The 20,204-nt window shown below is 37.9% G+C and overlaps 1 protein-coding gene across 1 annotated transcript; it reads left to right on the top strand.

Annotated features, from left to right (window-relative positions):
* The first annotated feature begins 1,671 nt into the window (after window positions 1–1,671).
* Window positions 1,672–19,870, top strand: epm2a (EPM2A glucan phosphatase, laforin). Its single transcript, XM_077204634.1, has 4 exons — window positions 1,672–2,014; window positions 9,184–9,358; window positions 16,987–17,231; window positions 17,401–19,870. The coding sequence occupies exons 1-4, from the start codon at window positions 1,693–1,695 to the stop codon at window positions 17,682–17,684; spliced, it is 1,026 nt and encodes a 341-aa protein (XP_077060749.1). The 5' UTR covers window positions 1,672–1,692; the 3' UTR covers window positions 17,685–19,870.
* Window positions 19,871–20,204: the final 334 nt, after the last annotated feature.

Genomic DNA, 20,204 nt, shown 5'->3' with positions numbered 1-20,204 from the left:
TTTGACTTATGAATAAAAAATAAATATATAAATATATAAATATATATATATATATATATATATATATATATATATATATATATATATATATATATATATATATTTTTTTTTTTTTAATCTTTATTCTGGTTCAATGTATTTTTATATTTTGAATATGTATGCTTACAGACTACATCCAAACCTAACTTTTAACTTTATACTCTGGAAATTATGTGCTGCTTTCCCTGAGAACGTGTTGGCTCTTTGAAGTTTATAATAAAATAATTTAATACAGTACCTATTCAGAAGAACCTGGTATTTTATGTTCCTATGCACAGCCTAACTCTTAAGTGTGTATGTACAATTATTAAAGCAAATGAACAGTGAGATGTGGCCTTTTTTTTTGTTGAAAATACTAAGTATGGCTGAATACCTTAAGGTAAGAACAGGGTAAATAAATAAAAAATAGTTGTTTTTTTTTCAGAGCAGAGATAGAATCAAGATTTGTATTGTTTAATGCTGAGTTATGAAAGAGAAAAGCACTTGATTGTACTGAAAGTACACCTGAAGTGTACTTAAAATCTTTACAGGTGGGAAGGTTATATATAAACTATATAAACTTATTTTTTATAACAGATAATATATCATTGATGAAATAAAAGAGTACAATTGCATGACTATGTTTCTTAACACTTTTAAAAATGGGCACTTTGTAATGTCAAATTAAAAGGTTTATTTTAAAATAAACGTTAAATATTTGTTTTAATAATCCTTTGTTGTGCTTTAAAGAAACATTTATTTTAATGTGTTGACTAAGTACAGATGCACATGTATAGTATTTGAATATAATTGTAACTAGTGTGTTATTTGATATTACATGTAAAGTCAATTGGTTTATAATGTGTTAAAATAAATGTACTAAATTGCAAATCCATCATTACAAACATGTGATAACAACTATATTTAAATACAAGACAATATAAATTCTGTTTAATTGGTCATGCAAATTTTAATAATGTTTTATTTCAACTTTAATAATTAATTTTGTATGTGTATTTATGTTACATGGCTGTTAAACATGTTTAGGGGCATTATTCACATGTGAATTATCTGAATAAAAATATAAGAAGGCTCTCAAAGCGGGGCCATGTGGTCTCGGTTACTTTTTACAGCACTGTTCCTATACCTGTTCTACTGTGATCACGATAATAATAAAAATATCTATAAGAAGTGAGATTTTTCTACCAATCCTATAAAACAACACACACACTCAAGTTGTGTTCTCATGATTTATGGGTACTTTCCATTGACATAATGATTTTCAAACTGTACAAACTGTATTCTCTCTCCTAACATAACCCTACCCCCTAAAACTACCCATCACAAAAAAACTTTCAGCATTTTTACATTTTCAAAACGCATCACTTAGTTTGATTTATAAGCTGTTTTCCTCATGGGGACCAAAAAATGCTCCCACGAGGAAAAGGATTTCAGATATTGCCATCTCTGTGCGGACATTGTGTCCCCATAATGTAGGTTTACCAAGATACACACACACACACAGAGAGAGAGAGAGAGAGAGAGAGAGAGAGAGAGAGAGAGAGAGAGAGAGAGAGAGAGAGAGAGAGAGAGAGAGAGAGAGTTGTCCCCTCTCAGCCACTGTATCCCTTTAAATGTCAAGAATGCTGCGTATATTTTTAGCGCAGCCATTTAATGTCAGTGACCGAAGGTATAAAGATCAGTCCCAGTTATAGAGCTCCCGAATACTGTGTGTATTTACAGGACATGGTTGTGTTTAGGTTTGGTGTAATTTTGACACCAGAGTGTTCAGATGTCGAGGTGTTAGTGTTGGGCTCTCGGCCGGAGATGGGACACTGGGACCCGGCCCGTGCCGTACAGATGAACCCGAGCCGCCCGGTTCCGTCCGCCTGTGAACCGTGTCTGTGGACCGGAGACGTGCATCTGTCCGAACCCAACACAGACAAGCTGTGGTTTAAGTTTATAAAGCGTGTCGATGGGAACTACATTTGGGAAGGTATGTGAGGATAATGGTCAAGTCGTGAGGACGACTAACACACTTTCAAATGGACATCAGCTTTAGAGGAAATATCTCGATAAAGAACAAATAAGCGCTTTAACATCCACAGTGTAATGAAGTTTTTGACTCACTGGATGGTGCTGCTGTTCCACAGTCTGACATGCACTGACAGACAGTCACGAATTTATAAATCCTTTCAGTTTAACCTGTGATGATGGCTACAGTTTACAGTCTCTAACTGTATTAAAATCCATACTTTTATTTAATCAATTAATCAAATAAAAGCCTGCACAGACATGGCTTAGATTAAGCCAGAATTAAGCCTTAGTTCAATTAGGGCATTTAAGTAGCTTTTATAAAGGTGCCCTTAAAAAAACATACTGGTGTAGGCTACATATTGAGACAAAATAATGGCACTGTCATATTTAATATATCAGTGTAAGATGCGTTCAGTTAAAACAGCTCAAACATGCATTTTAGTCTGGGAGGGACTAGTTAATCCTTGAATGTGAAACCAGGGAATAGCTTTTAAGAAAATACAACTTCCATTGACCTAAAGCTTTCAGAAATGAACCATGTAAAGTCTGACGTGTGAAATAATAGTCAGAATCTATAAAAAAAAAGAAATAATAATAATTTATTGGGACCTTTAAACAGAATATTAAAGAAAAATGCATTTTTGTTTTATGTTTTGTATCATATATCAGGTATGTATGTGTGTACTCAGATAGTATGATAGTGAGAATATGGAGCTCATACTTGAGGAAAAAGCACTTCATTTTATTCAGAGGCCCACACTGAGTAAAAATGCGCAATTCGGTGCAGATTCTGATATTTATTTGGCCAAAAAGTAAGCTGAAATTCTGATCTCGAAATGTAATGAGATCTACAGTATCTGTATCAAGTATCTATAAATACAGTATCTATAAATCTCCCAATAATATTGTAAGATTGTTTTTGCACTGGGTTGAAATGATTGAGAAAGTACCTGATAATACCCTATAGAAATGTCCAGTATTTATGTATTCACTTTTTGCACCTTTTTTTTTTTTTTTTTTTTGCACAGTATGAAGCTTGTTGAAATGTATTTCACTGTCATCAGACCAAACTTTGAACTTTGCTTTGGGAGCAAAGCAGCAAATATTTCAAAGTGATGAAAAATGAAGGAACGCTGAAACCTGAACATGACCTGCTTTGTCAGAGAGCCCAAGCTGTCGTCCTTACATGACTCAAGTGGCAGTTTTCTCATCCTGTCATGTTTCTCATTTGAACGAATACGGCTATGCGTGACAAATCGACGATCTGCTCCAGTGCTCACGCCATCTGTTGACTGAGGTTTTGATTGAGCCATTGTTTGCTGCTATCTTATCAGTTCACATTGTCTCGTATGAAAACAGCCGAGATTTTGATTGTGTCGAGATGTGTTTTGCTGATTGAAATGATGCTTGCAGATTGCACACCATAGCAGGTGAATTGGCTCTGAGTTTGCCTCAGGTAAGCAAGCATGAATTGATAGTCCTCCAGTTGAGACTAAAGTTCTCTGATCAGTGGGGTGTATCAATTGGCAGCGTCCAGATAGGGACAGTCTTGGTTTATAGGACATATTGGCCTGTTCACTTTCGGTAAGTTCTAATTCTGCACCTTTTTTTTTCTGTATTTGACCTAGATGTGAAGCTTTAAGAGGAAATGTTGAATGATAGAGAGTGAACTACTTTTAAAACAGAAAAGAACTGGCTGCTGTTTTGGGGATGGAATGAAAGTAGCCTGATGCAGTTTTTTGTAAATTATGTTACATTTTAATTGAATATGTCATTTAAAATTAATTACTCACTCTCATGCATCATAGCAACAATATAAAACACACGGTAACACTTTAGAATACTGTTTCGTCATTAATGAATAACTACACAGGAACAAATGAATAACACAATATAAATATTCTATTAACTTAAATTATCTTAATTTTAGTATTAATTATACATTGTGCATTACTCTTAAAAATAATGAACCTGTATAAAGTAGTTCTCTATATAGTCCTCTGGGAGATATGAAAAAAATAGTAGTTATATATTAGCTAATAGTGAACTACCTCATTCAACTGAGCACTTTTACTTAATAATTTGTTAATCAGAGTTTCTTGTTAGTTAATACACTGTCCTCCATTAATATTGGCACCCTTGGAAAATATGAGCAAAGGCGGCTGGGAAAATAAATCTGCATTGTTTATCCTTTTGATCTTTCATTAAAAAATGTGCAAAAATCAAACCTTTCATTGAAGTAAAACAATTGAAAGCGGGAAATTCACATTATGAAATAAATGTTTTTGTTGGCCAATGCATGTTGGCCACAATTATTGGCACCCCCAGATATTCGTATGTGTAAAATATCTCTGAAGTATATTCCCATTCATATTTATGTTTTTTTTAGCACACCAGGGTGACCTGGAGCATGAAATTGTCCAGCCATGACTTCCTGGTTCGCAGGAGTATAAATATGAGGAAGCACAACTACCAAATTCCCTTAATCATCCGTCACAATGAGTAAAACCAAAGAATATAGTTCTGATGTGCAGCAAAGGATTGTTGACCATCACAAAATAGAAAGTGGCTGTAAGAAAATAGCTAAAGAATTGAAAATCCTCATTTCCACCATCAGGGCAATAACTACGAAGTTCCAATCAACTAACGATGTTACGAATCTGCCAGGAAGAGGACGTGTGTCTATATTGTCTTAATGCACGGCGAGGACGAGAGTTTGAGTGACCAAAGACTCTTCAAGGATCACAGATGGAGAATTGCAGAGATTATTTGAGTCTTGTGGGTCAGAAAGCCTAAACAAGATCAAACCACCCCTACATCACCTCATGTTGTCAGGGAGGATTTCCAGAAAAATCTTCCTCGCTCATCCATAAACAAACTCCAGTATATTCAGTTGTTTCTGGCAGGAAATCCACCAGATGGGTTTGGTGCAAACAGGGATAAAAAGTAACCCATGCCTACGATTAAATATACGGGTGGATCTTTAATGTTGTGGGCCTATTTTTTTGTTGGAGGTCCTGGGCATTTTGTTCAGATACATGGTATTTTTTTCCGGCTAGCATATATCTTTTTTTTCATGTCTTTTACATTGATTTTGATTGTATGATTCTATTTATTATTTATTTATGTTTTTTTTCTTCCTTTTATCTCAATGTATCTTTTCTGTATGTCTTTGTAAAGCGCGTTGAGATGCAACTTTTAAAGGCGCTATATAAAATAAAGTTTATCATTATATTATCACGGATTCTTGCAAATAGCAACAGATAAACAGCATCTGCTAGAAATCTTATAATGGGCCGTGTTTGCATCTTCAATCAGGACAAGGATCCAAAACAAACATCAAAATCAACACAAAAAAGTGTCACTGAGCACAAAATGAAGCTTCTGCCATGACCGTCCCAGTCCCTGGCCTGAACCCTAGAAGACTGAAGAGGAGACCTGAACCCTATAGAAGATGAGTGGGCTGAACTGAAGAGAAAAAGCACCAACATGAACTTGTGAATCTGCAGGATCTGGAGAGATTCTGTATGGAGGAACAGTCTCTGATCTCTTGTCAGGTGTTCTCCAAACTCATCAGGCATTACAAGAGAAAACTAAGAGCTGTTATCTTCGCAAAAGGGCGTTGCAAGAATTGGGTGCCAATAATTGTGGCCAACGTGAACTAGAGAAAAAAACATTTCAATGTGAGTTTCCTTCTAAAGTGGTGGATTCTGGATCCACTGCTGCTTCAACGTATATCTAACAAGGGATTATAATCAAGGTATTAATCAATATTTTTCCTTCTAAATATCACGAGTTGAATGACTTCTCTAGGCTTACGAGATTTTACTTTGTTATAGAAGTTACCAGTGTGATTACTGAAATGTTCTTTTCATGTATTCTCTAATGTCTGTATTTGATATCTGAGAGGTGACTGCAGGTCTAGCCCATGCTAGGAATACTGCAACATTGCTTGCTCATTTAGCCTGGCTTCCAGTAATTAAATATGGACTCGTTTTAACATGTATTAAAACAAATATCTGTTTTTCTAGCTCAGCATGATGACTATAGGTCATAAGGGTCATTGGAACCAATAGTTTAACTGTCACGATCCCGTATACGGGATATCTAACTTTACTTTGCTATATTACTATTAAATCCTAATCTAATTATGACAAACTATATATCGTTGGAAAGGTCTAGGACTCCTAAATAGATATTTTAGTGCTGTTTTCTTCTTACAAATTATGTTTGAACAGTAATATATGAATTTATGACAAGAGTGCGCCTCAAAAAATCTACGTCATTACAGGAGTTTCGGACCTTTGTCACAAAAAGTCGACACACACACTTTTAATAATTGAAACTTTGGTTTTTAATGCTAAAAGTTCATAATAAAACATAATCTAGTATTTGTCAATAAAAAAAGTTAAAATTATATTTTAAAAAGTAAAGTAAGAAGTCCTCTAAAAAGCATAATATATATTATATATATATAAATCATTTTTTTATTATTATTATATCACATATTTTAGTAGTTATCATAAATTAGGTATCATTTGAAAGCTTACGAACTCAGAATTCATCCTGTGAAAACCGTTTTGAAATTGGATGTTGCGTTACCATAGAAACGGTATTTTTTTATTAGGCCCCTTTTGGGCAACATCTTTCCTAAATTATTATCAAAAACTTTTCTAATACTGACAAAACACATATTGTCAGGAAGGTCTGAGTCTCAAGGTTCCATATTTAGTGACAGAAGTGATATTTGGATAGAAATTTATGAATTTGTTACAGCAGAATGCATACAATTAAATTCAATGGAATGCAATGTCACCCGGTGGCTATTTTTGGTACTACGCCTAAACAAAATCTCATGGGAACTTCAATTTTTGTGATATCAACTTGAAATTTGGAGCACAACTTGGTTAGATATATAGCTTTCATTTTATAGTAAAAAATATTTTGTAAAATATTTATTTTATATTAAAAAAATATTAATAAAGTATATTTGATTTACTGTAAATTATAACTTCCATAACTTTTTCATACTTTAATTTATTGAAAAAGTGCTTTCACTTCAGTAATAATCTGGTGATTGTTTTCTTTAAAACAAGACCAAACTTAGGTCTGTATTCCAATGCATTCTTGAATTAGGCTACACCCATTTAAGTTTGTATAGTGCATTTAATGTCAATTATCAAAAGGGGGGGGGGGGGGGGGGGACAGTTCTTAGCATTTACTTTACTGTTCTACATTAAAGTGTCCTCTCATTGAGAGAAAGAAGATGTTATCTTGATGTTTTGAGAAGACTCTCCTGTTTATCGTTAGAGCCCGACCAAATCCAACCTTGAAGAAGCTGTGTGTCGGTGTGTGTGTTAGTCTTCTTGGTTACAGGTTAAGGAACACGTGGCATTATTGGAGATTGACTGACTTGTTTTCTTCGACATGCTGGCGCCCTGCAACCCAGATCTGCAACCTGGAAGGTCACGACGTGCCTAAATTCAGGGTCTGAGTGTCACGCCTAATCGATGGAGATATCCTTCAGTCTATCTGTATATGTGTGGAAAACTACTATGGTTATCAATTTCTTAGCCAATCGGAATAATTCAACCTGAAGCAAGGACGTAGCTTAGACTTTGGTGAAGGGGATAATTCCTGTGATCTCTGTAACTTCGCAAGTTAGGCGGCCTACGAACTCCTTGTGAGTCTTGAAGCTGACTTTTGCCTGATGAAATTGCACACTATCTTTAGTAAAACATTTCTTTAATTCATCATAAGTCTGAATCTTGTCTTAAATTGACTGCACTTCTGACTCCGGGTCTTAATTAATCATATCTGGTCCTTGTGTCTTTAACTGTAAATCCCGTAACACCCCAATTTTCAATTGTTTTACTTCAATGAAAGGTTAGATTTTTGTGAATTTTTGGAATGAAAGATCAAAAGGATAAACAATGCAGATTTATTTTCACAGCCGCCTTTGCTCATATTTACCATGGGTGCCAATATTAGTGGAGGACACTTTCGCAATGTACATATAGTGGATTATCCTAACTGTAGGCTCCTTATGGTTACCAAGAATCATAGAAACATGCACATTAACATAAATACATTAGCAACTTAATGCTAATCCTTTCTATCAGAATATAGAGTCGGAAAAATCTATTTTATAAATGAGGTTTTAGATCTGAATGTCAAATACATCAAAAATTCAATAAAAAGCCATTTTAGTGTTGGCATACTGACTGCATTTTGGCTTTGTATGCCAATATTGCTTTGAGACCTCCAAACTCAAGCCCGCCAAACCCATTTAAACACCACCATCTGCATACTGTATATGCTTACAGTGTGTAATATATGTTGTGGCTTAAACTGAGACTGTAACCATGAGCATAATTACAGTATTGCATAGGTTTTGTTCATGCTCTATGAGTCAGCGTGAAGAGCTTGTTTGCTGTGTGGGCTGCAGCTCTGAGACTCTCATCAGCTCAGCAGATGAAGGGGCGACAGCAGCGGGGTGGGATGATAAATGTCCGACAAATAAAAGCAAAACTCGAGTTCAGAAACCCATATGCTCTCCCTCATTACAAGTGCATTACATGTAGGACTGAGGCAGCTCTCCGCTACTGTTTTATCAACGCAAGGAGTCATTTGAATGTTTAATTTATTATGAATCAAGCTAATGACTTGACCATCAAAATTATGCAGAATCGCAGCCATTACAGGAAGTGTCTGAATTAATGAAAGGGACCTTTATCTTTTAAATGTGAACTCTCAGAGGTTCAGGAACAGGTGACCTCCAGAGTCTGAACAACACTTGGTAATTTAATTGGCTATTGACCTTCCCCCTCAGAAATGAAAGGCTTACATAAAAAGCACAAAAGGGACAATAATGTGAATTTGAACTTTTTCGAGAGCCAGCGAAACTTCATATGAAGCATGAAACAAATGTGTTGTTTATTCCGATGTTACATAACATGATATTTTAAAGTCATTAATTCAAACATGTTGTTGAAATGTGAGAACTTAAGACATCTAAAAACTTTTACAATGTTTTATTTTTCCTCATCTCATTATCCTACTGTGTGTGACCCATTAGTGTGAAAATGTATTTGAGAAGTGTTGTGTTTGTCTTGTGTCTATCGCTAGGCAATGGGCCACATCATGACCGGCAGTGTGTGTATGACGACAGTAACATGGTGGACGGGGTATACTGCCACCCGATTGGTCACTGGATCGAGGAGACAGGCCACACAGATGAGATGAAACACACCACCAACTTCTACTTCAGCATAGCAGGACAGCAGGCCATTCATTTCTCTCAGTATGTGTGAATGCATTTCCCATCCATCATGTGTTTTAAAGGGATAGTTCACCCAAAAATGAAAGTTTTGTCATCACTTACTCACCCCCTCAAGTTTTTCCAAACCTGTATGTGTTTCTTTCTTCTGTTGATGATGTTTTATGTCAGTAACCAGGCAGTTGACAGTAGTTGTTGACTTCCATAGTTTTTTTGTTTTGTTTACTACTATGAAAGCCAATGGGTGCCGTCAACTCTTTGATAACCAACATTATTTAAAATATCTTCTCTTGTGTTAAACACAGACAGGTTTGAAACAACATGAGGTTAAGTGATAAAGTTAAAAGAGTAGCAAAACTCGAGAGCACCTAGATGTAAATGTGAGAACTTGTACAATAAATATTCATACTTGTATGCTAATTTACACTCGCAGTTCCAATATGAAAACCTGTAAAATAAAAATCTAAAGTTGAATGTTGAGATTTGCACTCGCAAGCAATAGTCCCAAACCTGTATTCTGAATTTGAAGTTGCAGACAAGTAGTAGTTACAACTAGTTACAACTGTGTAAAATCCCATTCACAAAAATACAATGAAAGACACAAACTTGCAGTACATAGTTGCACTTATTCTTTCATTCACATTCGCAGTACAACCTCAATTAGGCACTTGCAGCTTCTCAAACCTGTCACTGTCATTTAAAATTTCACTCCTTGCAACTGTTTTTGCAATATATTAGATCCATAACTAAATAGTACACTTGCAACTCTATGGCGGCAAGAGAGAAAGAAAAATAATGTGTTTTTTGAAGAATCAATTGAACATGTTAATAAAAATGATGCTTTGTTGAGCATCGAAAAAAGCATATGTTGCGATTGAAGTATAAATTGGGCTATACATGCTAACAAGTGCTTTGGGAAACAGCTATAGTTTGTACGTCACAATACATTTTTAATTTACTTTAAAGGAATAACACATGTAATATGAATGTTACATTTATAATTATTCCCCGGCTCCAGTTCACTCACACCACACTCCTCAATCATCGCTTGAAGATGAAGAATCATGTGGAGCACGTTGCATTGTGGGAAACAATATCTCGCCCAGTGTTCGCAGATGCACACAACAGATTTCAGCAAATGTAGTAGGTAATCTGAATTCCATGCATACATAAAATTCAGATACTATTCACAATATACACATTGCATACTGCAAATATTATTGTATATAGGGTTGTATGGTAGTATGTCATTGTGAACACTGCTTCAATACCAATTTCAGTGTACTTATGGTGTATTAAGGAGGTTTGGGCAAATACAGTAGGTCAACCAGTTGTTCTATGCTTACAGAAAAGTAGCATACTATGCACATTATTTATACTGGATACTTACTGCAGAAATAGTATGGGTTGTATGATAGTAATCCATTCCAAACACAGCAAAGCAAAGGTTCCTAATTTTCTCGCTTTTGCATTGTGTAATTAAGGGGCAGTTTACACAATACCGTTTTCATCTAAAAAGGTAAAACTTTTTATGCATGTTGGCCATTAATTTGCACGACAACAGCTTTTCCGGGGTCTGAAAATGCGTGAAAATTATTCCGTTATTGTCTCCATGTAAACTTCAAAAACACGAGTTTGTGAAAACGATGCATGCGTATTTCATGTTCGGTCTAAAGGCTCAGTGTTTCTTTACAAAGTGACATCGCCAACTGCTGGCATGGAAGCATAAAGCAGATTTTCTAGTCTATAGGAGATCCTTGTGAACGGGGATTGTTTTGACAACGTTGTCTATACGCAAAAAAAATATTACATGAAATTTCTCAGAACAACGGTAAATGTGAACTTTATTTTTAAAGGGAAGAGTTGTGGAACACAAAAAGATGTTTAACAGAAGTAAAGTGTATCTTTAACACCAGATTAAAGATAAATTTACTCTATAAATTCAACTTAACTTGAAGTATGTGCCAAGTCTCAAATCCACAGATAGTAACATCTAATTACCCAGAAGCATTTGATTAGGGTGTTTTTTTGTTTTTTTGCATGTCTCTCTTTTTAATTGTGTGTGTGGTTTAAACAGCACTCTATAATTAGCTCAATGACTCTGAATCTCTGGACTCCTTTGGCAGTGAGCTCTAAGTGCTTGTTTCTTTTGACCTCTGACCTTGTTCTACAGGCAAAAAAAGTTGAAAGTGGAGGCGTATAAAAGTAAGACTGGGTCATTGAGTCTGGGGTTGGGGAATCCATTAGAGTAATGACAGATTTACTGTATCAAAGACGCTGGTGTATCTTTAAGAGGGCAGAGATTCTATGTTTTCCTATGACAGAATGCACCGTCATCTCCAGTAAAGAAAGTACAACTGGACAAAATAGTGGAAAACACAGAGAGACTTTAATCAGCTAAATATAGAAGTAATGGTGCATTTATAGATAGGCTTAAAAACGGATGAAAGAAAAATTCAATCGGTTCACTCTGAACAGAATCAGTATTTTAACGTTTCTGTATAATTATCTTTCCGAAAACAGTTTGATTACAAAAATACCAGTTAATAAAAATGTTATTATTATTATTGTTATTATTATTATTTGCCAATACTTTATACCAGAGCTTGAATTTAACTTTATACTAAGAGCTTGTGACTAAACCTTGTAACTCGAGTGGATCCTCAAACTGTCGGCAGTACCTCATACATCTCAATCCCGCCTCAATCGTGAATGTCCTGCAAGCATTTTGGAGACTGTCTTTGCTTGTTTGCAGTGCAAGAGTAAATAAAAAACTGATTCTTTGAATAAGTACAGTGTTTTCTTTATTTAAAACAGGTTGTGTGTAAAGGCTAATGTTTTATGTGTTTGAAGAGTGGCGAAGGTTGTCTTAGTCTTGTATTTGCCATCTAGTCATAGCTGGATTCATCAGTTGTCCGGTGAGTGTCTACCCCCGGTTCAGAACACAGCCAGACCCAGAGCCCATTTCACCATCTACGACCACGGAGGAATCGTGTGAGCCCCCCACAGACGGAGAGCTACCACCTGCCACGACGCGTCAGCCAGAGCCCGAGGACAAGTGGACAGCGCTGACCCTCGCCCGGAAGAGGAGCCCCCCAGTGAGTCTGACTAGGGGTGTGAGCCCGCGGGTATACTGGTGGAAATGGAGACTGAGGACTGGCTGATGGACTTAAGTATGGAGGTATCATCTCCCACCCTATCCCACCCTGTTTTTCGTTCTTCATCGCTGTTCCTAGACACCACCATAGACTGTATGAACTCTCTTCCTGTTTCCTCTGAACTGTCATCGCTGTTTCTAAACAACACAGAGAGACCTTTAACCCTGTCAAGTCTCCATTTGCCTCCATCACCGTCCTTCTCAGCCAGTCCTCCAGCCCCACCTCTGATAGAAGTTTGCAGCCCTTTGCCATCTCTTGCAATGCCATGCTGTGACGTCGTGCCGCAGGACAAGCAACCACCATCAGCACCTGATTGAATGGATCTTGTGGCTCCGCCTCCGGCCTCTGATCACCTCACTCTGTCTCAGGGCTCTCGGCTCCACCTTGGCTCCTCCCACCTTTGGCTCCACTAGACTCCCTCGACTCTGCGAGGTTCTCTCGCCCCACAGGCTCCCCCTTGGTCATTCGTCACACCACCTCCTCTGTGGACTTGCGGATCTTTTGCTATGCGCAGTTCCTCCACCCCTACGGCTTTCCTTCGCCTACGCTTCAGTCTTCCATCACATTGGCATCGCATTGGCTCCTCCTCAGACGATCTTCTCTGCGGCCCATTGTTTCATCGCTCAGGCCACCAGCGATCTGTCTTAGCCCTGGAATCCATCGCCTCCGCCTCAGTCATTCGTCCCCCAATAGACATCCGCCTCTACACCACCTTGGCTCCTCCCTCCCTCGATTCTCCATCGATACACCATCGCCGCTGGGGTCTCGTCACGTCCATCTGTCACCATTCTTGTGACCATCGCCATCCCTACACCATTTCCATGCCCTCCTCCTTCTCCTCTCCACGCCGCGAGGTTGTCATGTTCATCTTCAGTCAGTGTCATCTTCATGGACTTTTAGTTTGTTTGTCTTCAGTCACACTTTACTTCAGTTTAAATTATAATAAAGACTTGACATGAGTTTTAGTATGTTAGTCAACACATCAAAATAAACACATCAAAGTGCACTTTTTAAAAGTATACTAAAAAGTGTTAAAAACATAGGGCAACACTTAAAGGTGCAATGTGTAAAAATTTTGAGTATCTATTAACAGAAATGCAATATGACATCCATAACTATATTTTCAGTGGTGTATAAAGAACTTACTTAATAAACCGTAATGTTTTTATTACCTTAGAATGAGACATTTATATCTACATAACCGCGGGCACCCCCTTCTATGAAGGTCGACATATTGTGACGCCATGTTTCTACCGTAGCCGACATCGAACAAACAGCGCTACAGAGCGCGTTTCGTCATTACCTTGAAAGAGAAGCCGCAGAAAGCTAGAAGCTAGCCATAAACACCGTGAGTAGTGACTTTTCCCTTATCAGTGGTGTAAAATATGTAGTTGGATTGTTTCATGTAACTTAGTTCTTCTCCCTCGCTGTGTTATGGCTTTGCTATGTGGGGATAAATGTGCTGGTTACGTTCGTGAGACAGCTGATTAGTACTCTTGTCATTGACCGTAAAACAGTAACGTTACAGGAATCACCAACCCGTCGATCACGGTCGACAAGTCGATCTTGGAAGCATTTTAAGTCGATCGCGAAGAGTTTTCAAAATCAGAGAAAAAAAAGCCTATTGTGTGTAGTAAATGGTGTCTAGGGGATGCGGAGGCGCGCACGCTGTTACAATCATACCATTTTTGCCGCGCGCACCTTTGGGCTCATGCGGACGCGTCCAGTATAAACAAGGCTTTATGCTTTAACCAGCTCAGTCACAGTAACAGTTCATATTTAGCCAGCTAAACTTTTACTACCCTGTTAGAAAAAATATATAGTTGCATAGTTTCATGTGGTTCTTCTCCCTCGCTGTATTATGGGTTTGCTATGTGGGGGAAATGTGCTGGTTACGTTTGTGAGATAATCAGCTGATTACTATTATTATATTATATATTAACACCCTTGATCCTCACCTGACTATGGCTTTGTAAACTTTATCCATGATGTGGTTTATAATGGACTGTGGTACAGAAACAGTGACAATGTTACACACTCTTGGCTTACTCTGGCTATTCTCTGCTGTCTCAGACGACGATATGTTTGTCCCGTTTTAGCCACCGTAGCTTCTTCGAAAGGGAGGGGTGAGCAGTGGGCTGAACCCTTAGTGCAACTCGCAGCCGAACCGCTAGATGTCGCTGAAAATCACACACTGCACCTTTAATACGTTAAAGTGTTAGTACTTTAAAGTAGTTACAGCTACTTAAAAAATTTAATTATGCATAATTACGAGCAACTAACCCTAAGGCAACCCATAACAGGACCCTATAACTGCATGTAGTTAATAACCGAACATAGTCATGAAACTTATATCTCTTTATTTCATTAATATTATCTGCAAGTATGGTTTTATATAGACATCACAAACTGCCTGTTTTAGTTTCATTTTCATGGAGCTTCTATTTGTTTCTCTGAGTTACCGAACTCCTTTGTTCCAGTTTCCCTCTCTTCATTTGTTACTATGGTTTCTGATTAAAGAGTCATCACCTGTTCATCATTTGAGTTCACACCTTGTGTATTTAAGTTCCTCCTTTTCATTCAATTGGTTTCTGTTATTGTTTGTGTGTTCATGTGAAATATGCTGTTACCTTGCATTATTGTATTTGGATTACCTGAGTTTTGTTTTTATTAAAGAACCTTTGATTTATTTAAACCTGTTAGTCTCAGAAGATAGTAAGACCCACAAAGAATTCAACACAAAAATTTACTGCGAGAACTAGAAAGTTTTTTTTTTTTTCTTATTTTAGGTTTTGTCTACATTTACAATATGAGTCAATGTTCCTACAGTGGATATCATTGACTCTATAAGAAATAAACTACCATGCAACTTGGTAAAACAATGTTTCTATGTATCAATTACAAAGTGTAATTCACACCATATGAAGAGTGTAAAATACTCGGGTGGCTGAATGAACAAAGTCCCAAGGAAAAATACAAGGACCCTTTGTCTCCAGAATCAAGTACACATTGTTAGGTCTTTGACCACTAATTAAACACAACTTGTACTTGTCACCACTGCTCATTTAAAATGTCCTACATGCCCACTTCTAATGCAGTGCTTAAAAACACGCACACACACAAACACATTGTTTTCAGAGAAGGAGTACATTGCACACACCTCTGTGTACAGTTGCACCAAAAAGCATTTGGACACTTAAGTCTCAGGGAAAATATATGAATGTAATTGTATTAGACATCAACCCAAGCGTCCTGCCCTGGAGAAGGTTTTGGCCAGAGGTTAGATCATACTCAATGCTTCACACCATTAACCTGCAGCTCACTTTCCCTTCAATCATTTCATTTATGTTTTCCCCTCAAAGAGGCATGTGGGTTTCTGAGGTAAAAATACACCTGTCACCTGATGTTTCTGACCTTCATTCCCCTGGCTGTCAGTCTTTCTCCTCAAACCACTAAACTCATTACCATTTCCATTATTTGAGTCCTGAGCTCTCGTATACACAGAGGGGAGACCCTGCTGACATGACTGTCTCATCGTTGGATGAGAAACGATGGAGGTAGAGAGGCTTAAAATGTAAAAAGAAAATGATCTGCACTCCTCTCTTTTTCTCTTCTGTTGTTCTGAGTGTTTTGTAGAGTGTTTCTTTGGAGTTGTTACAGTGTTCTGCGTAATTGTTGGTTTGCCCAAGTCAACCCCCACGTCAGAAGGAGTCTCCGCTGTATTGATATGATATGACAGGATGAATTTGCAGTCTAAAAATTGAATACGTAGGGCTGGAGTTACATTATGTTTCAATGGCAAAAAACCCCACTAAAAATGTATCACTGAGTAGTAACATTGTCAGTGCAATCGTTAAAGGAACACTTTTTTATACAGTATAAGTATATGTATATATATATATTTCCTATTACCCTGCCATTTCTTTCTGCACTCGTTGCTCTGGGATCTCATAATATATCTACTGAGCAATGTGGTGATTGTATGTTACAGCTGTGGGAATTGTCCAGGGAAGTTGATGTTTGTACAGTATTGATCAAACCAATAAAAGATTGGGGCAGGTTTAATTATCGTGTCTTTGGCTGCTCATTATGCTAATGGATACAGCTGATCTCTGGTCTACTATGCAAGGAAAATATTTTTAAAAATACTTTTTTTTTTACTTTTGCATATTTATAAGTAAATTTATTGAAACAACAGTCTCTAATGTTGTTATATTTTGAATACATTTTTGATTTCCCTTTCCTTCTCTGATGGGCCATTACTGGTTACACACACAACTATTTGCATAGTTTGTACACACACACACACACACACACACACACGCACGCACGCACGCACGCACGCACGCACGCACGCACGCACGCACGCACGCACGCACACACACACACACACACACACACACACACACACACACACACACACACACACACACACACACACACACACACACACACACACTCATTCACACAGATAATTTCTTCTCTTCTCTTCAGGGTGCTTCCGCGTGTCTGGTTGGGCAGCTGCCCTCGACGGGTCGAACATATCACCCTAAAGCTGAAACAAGAACTGGGTGTTACAGCAGTGATGAACTTTCAGACAGAATGGGATGTCATAAACAATTCACACGGCTGCCGGCGTGACCTCAGTAAACCCATGACCCCAGAGACAATGACGCACCTGTACAAAGACTGTGGCCTTTCTTATATCTGGATCCCCACCCCAGACATGAGCACAGAAGGTTAGTGTGTGTGCTTAGCCAATATACCCTTTAATAACAGACACAAGTGAGCCAGATGTAACATGTACTTAGCACACAGAGGATACTGAACTGTAAACTTGATTACTAATGCAAATATCTAAAGAGCTTGTATTGCTGTATATGTTTATTGTAATTTTGCCCTCTGCAGGTCGCACACGGATGCTGCCCCAGGCGGTGTTCCTGCTCTATGGACTGCTGAAGAACGGTCACACAGTATATGTTCACTGTAATGCAGGAGTGGGCCGTTCTACTGCGGCAGTGTGTGGACTCATGATGTATGTGTTAGGCTGGAGACTCAGAAAAGTGCAGTACTACCTCACTGCCAGAAGGGCGGCAGTCTATATTGACGAGGAAGCACTGGTGATAGCAGAAAATGACTTTCTCGTGAAGTTTGGGCGACTCTGTCCATTTGTTTGTAATCCAGAGACCTGAAAATGGTGCCCTCTACTGGATAGGAGGACACCTGGTTCAATAATGTCAAAGCAATTAACAGACATCAAAATATATTTTAATCTTGTCACACAAAAAGTCTAAATAGTGACATCAAAATCTAAATCTATTGATTATATAAAATCTTGTTATTTAGAACATCATGGGACATGAAATGTTCTTCTTGGAATCCACGAAATGAAAAGTGTGAAGTATAGCAAATAATATAAATAACACTGATTATTAATAATCCAAAATTTTTGGAAATACTTCATATGTTGTTTGTATGTTAACTTGTTCATGAGTAATTCTTACTGTACATTAAATGCATTGTATCCAATGGCAGTGTCTGATAAGCAGGTGAAGGTTTACTGCGTGTTACTGTATTTTCCGCGTGGCAAAGTAATTTAATTCCCATTCAACTTTTATCTGACATTATTTTATCACAAATCTAGGTTAGATTGTCAATTGGTTATTGATCATTTATATAATAGTTTAGCAATGCATTTGATTATTCTATTGAACCCTTTACTTTATATTTTACCTGTTCATTAGGAATCTATGTCGCTTAGAGAGTCTCGCGCCGGCCGTTCTTTTATGCGGATCTCACGATCACAAACTCGCCAGTCTGATCGATAACCAGAGGTTATGGCTAAAGCAGTTTAATAATGCCGCAACACGCTTGCTATTGTTAAAAAGTACCGATGTAGCCCCCTAGAGTCGCCAATATAACAAGTTACAGCCCATACAATAAACAGAGGTTATGACTAATACATTAAGATAATGCTGCTTTAACGCTTGCTGTTATCTTAATATTATTTTTATCTAGCCCCCTATTTGCGACTGCATAACAACTTCAGAAATCTAGTCAGGAATCTAGAATCCCATCAGATGTGCCTCACGCTCCATCTACTCTGGGATCTAGTTTCTACTCAACCCTGAACGCAGATTTGCAGAAACATAAGACTTCATTTAATCTACTGAGAAAATGATTTCAGAGTAATTCAGAATAAAATCAAACATAACAATTTATTATGTCAGGTAATTGTATCATGCCAATTTCGTAATCAGTTCAAAGATAATCAATACAATAATACAATAAATACAATAATCATCTCTCCTTTTTTTCCTGTTGGAGTCAAGATGGCGCTTGTAACTGGCAGAGCCGCGGCTCGTCTCGTGCTGTGTAAATTATTAATGGTCATTTTCTCAGTGTACGTGATCATTTCAGCCCGCATAACAGATGGATGCGTCCTGGCTGTATGGATTTTTGATCGGGACTCTTTGCTTAACATCAGAGAGTCGATGGAGGACCTGTTTGATAATTACGACAGGTTCAAACAAGCGTTTCCTCCTCCGTTTGCTATCGATCCTGACTCACCTGACTACTTGTTATTATACCGGGCTCCGGGTAGGGTCCGTAGGAGATTCAGAAAATGATGCTTGCGGCCCGGTGTCCAGGTCAGGCGAAGGCGTGCCGCAGCGCGAGGTGGCTCTGTTGTCTTCGGCCGCCGGGACCGTATTCGGTGCCTGCGCCGGATTCCTCTTCTTGATGTGTTAAGAGTCTTCTCTTCTGTTCGGATTTCAACGGGTTTCCTGGATCCTTTACAGTGCTGGAGTTGTGGTCAGAGACTTTCGCCGCAAATGTTTACTTCCGTGTTTGTGCCGGCTCTTTCTGTATGGACCGGCAGGAGACCATGTGAGTTTATTACTCAATTAGTACAAAACTCTGCAGCCAGAATTCTAACATGTACTAATAGGAGATCTCACATATCCCCTGTCCTAAAAGAACTGCACTGGCTACCAGTGTCTTATAGGATAAATTAAAAAAATTTGGTTTTAGTTTTCAGAGCTTTGCATGGTCAGGCACCCCCCTATATTAGTGACCTGATTCAGCGTTATACCCCTGTGCGTGCTCTGAGGTCTGTGTATCAGAACCTGTTGACGGTTCCATGCACTCGCTATCGTACTAGAGGTGACCGATCTTTTCAGGCTGTTGCCTCTAGGTTGTGGAATGACCTCACACCGTCTATGCGCTCTCTTGACTCTGTTGATGCCTTCAAATGCAGACTAAAGACTCATTTATTTGTTCAGGCTTTTAATTAGCTGCTTGTGGGTTGATATGATCATGTACTGTCTATGCTTTTATTGTGTGTATTTTATGATATAAATGTTTTTGTTGTGAAGCACTTTGTGGCCTTATACCTGTGAAAGGTGCTATATAAATAAACTTTTACTTACTTACTTACTTAATAACATCAAATGCTCAGAGATAAAGAGTAAAAGATGTACCTGACTCAAGAAATACATAATGCTGAGTGTCTGAAAGGCACTAGAGTTCTTTGGCATAGGCCCCGTCCGTAACTCGCATTCCGAGGGTACGGAATCTGCATTTCCTGCCTGAAGTTGAAGGAAATCTTTTATACTAGGATTTAGAGCACGATTGGATAATGAGAAGGTATTTGGTGACGTGATGATTGAGTTTTCCTGGTAGAACTAACGGTAAAGCTTTAATTTCCTTTG

Source organism: Siphateles boraxobius, unplaced genomic scaffold, assembly GCF_051911475.1.
Source record: "Siphateles boraxobius isolate OS27281-9 unplaced genomic scaffold, OSU_SipBor_1 50, whole genome shotgun sequence".
Taxonomy (NCBI): Eukaryota; Metazoa; Chordata; class Actinopteri; order Cypriniformes; family Leuciscidae; genus Siphateles; species Siphateles boraxobius.
Note: the sequence above shows the minus strand (reverse complement) of the source record. Positions and strands in the feature narration are given on the sequence as shown.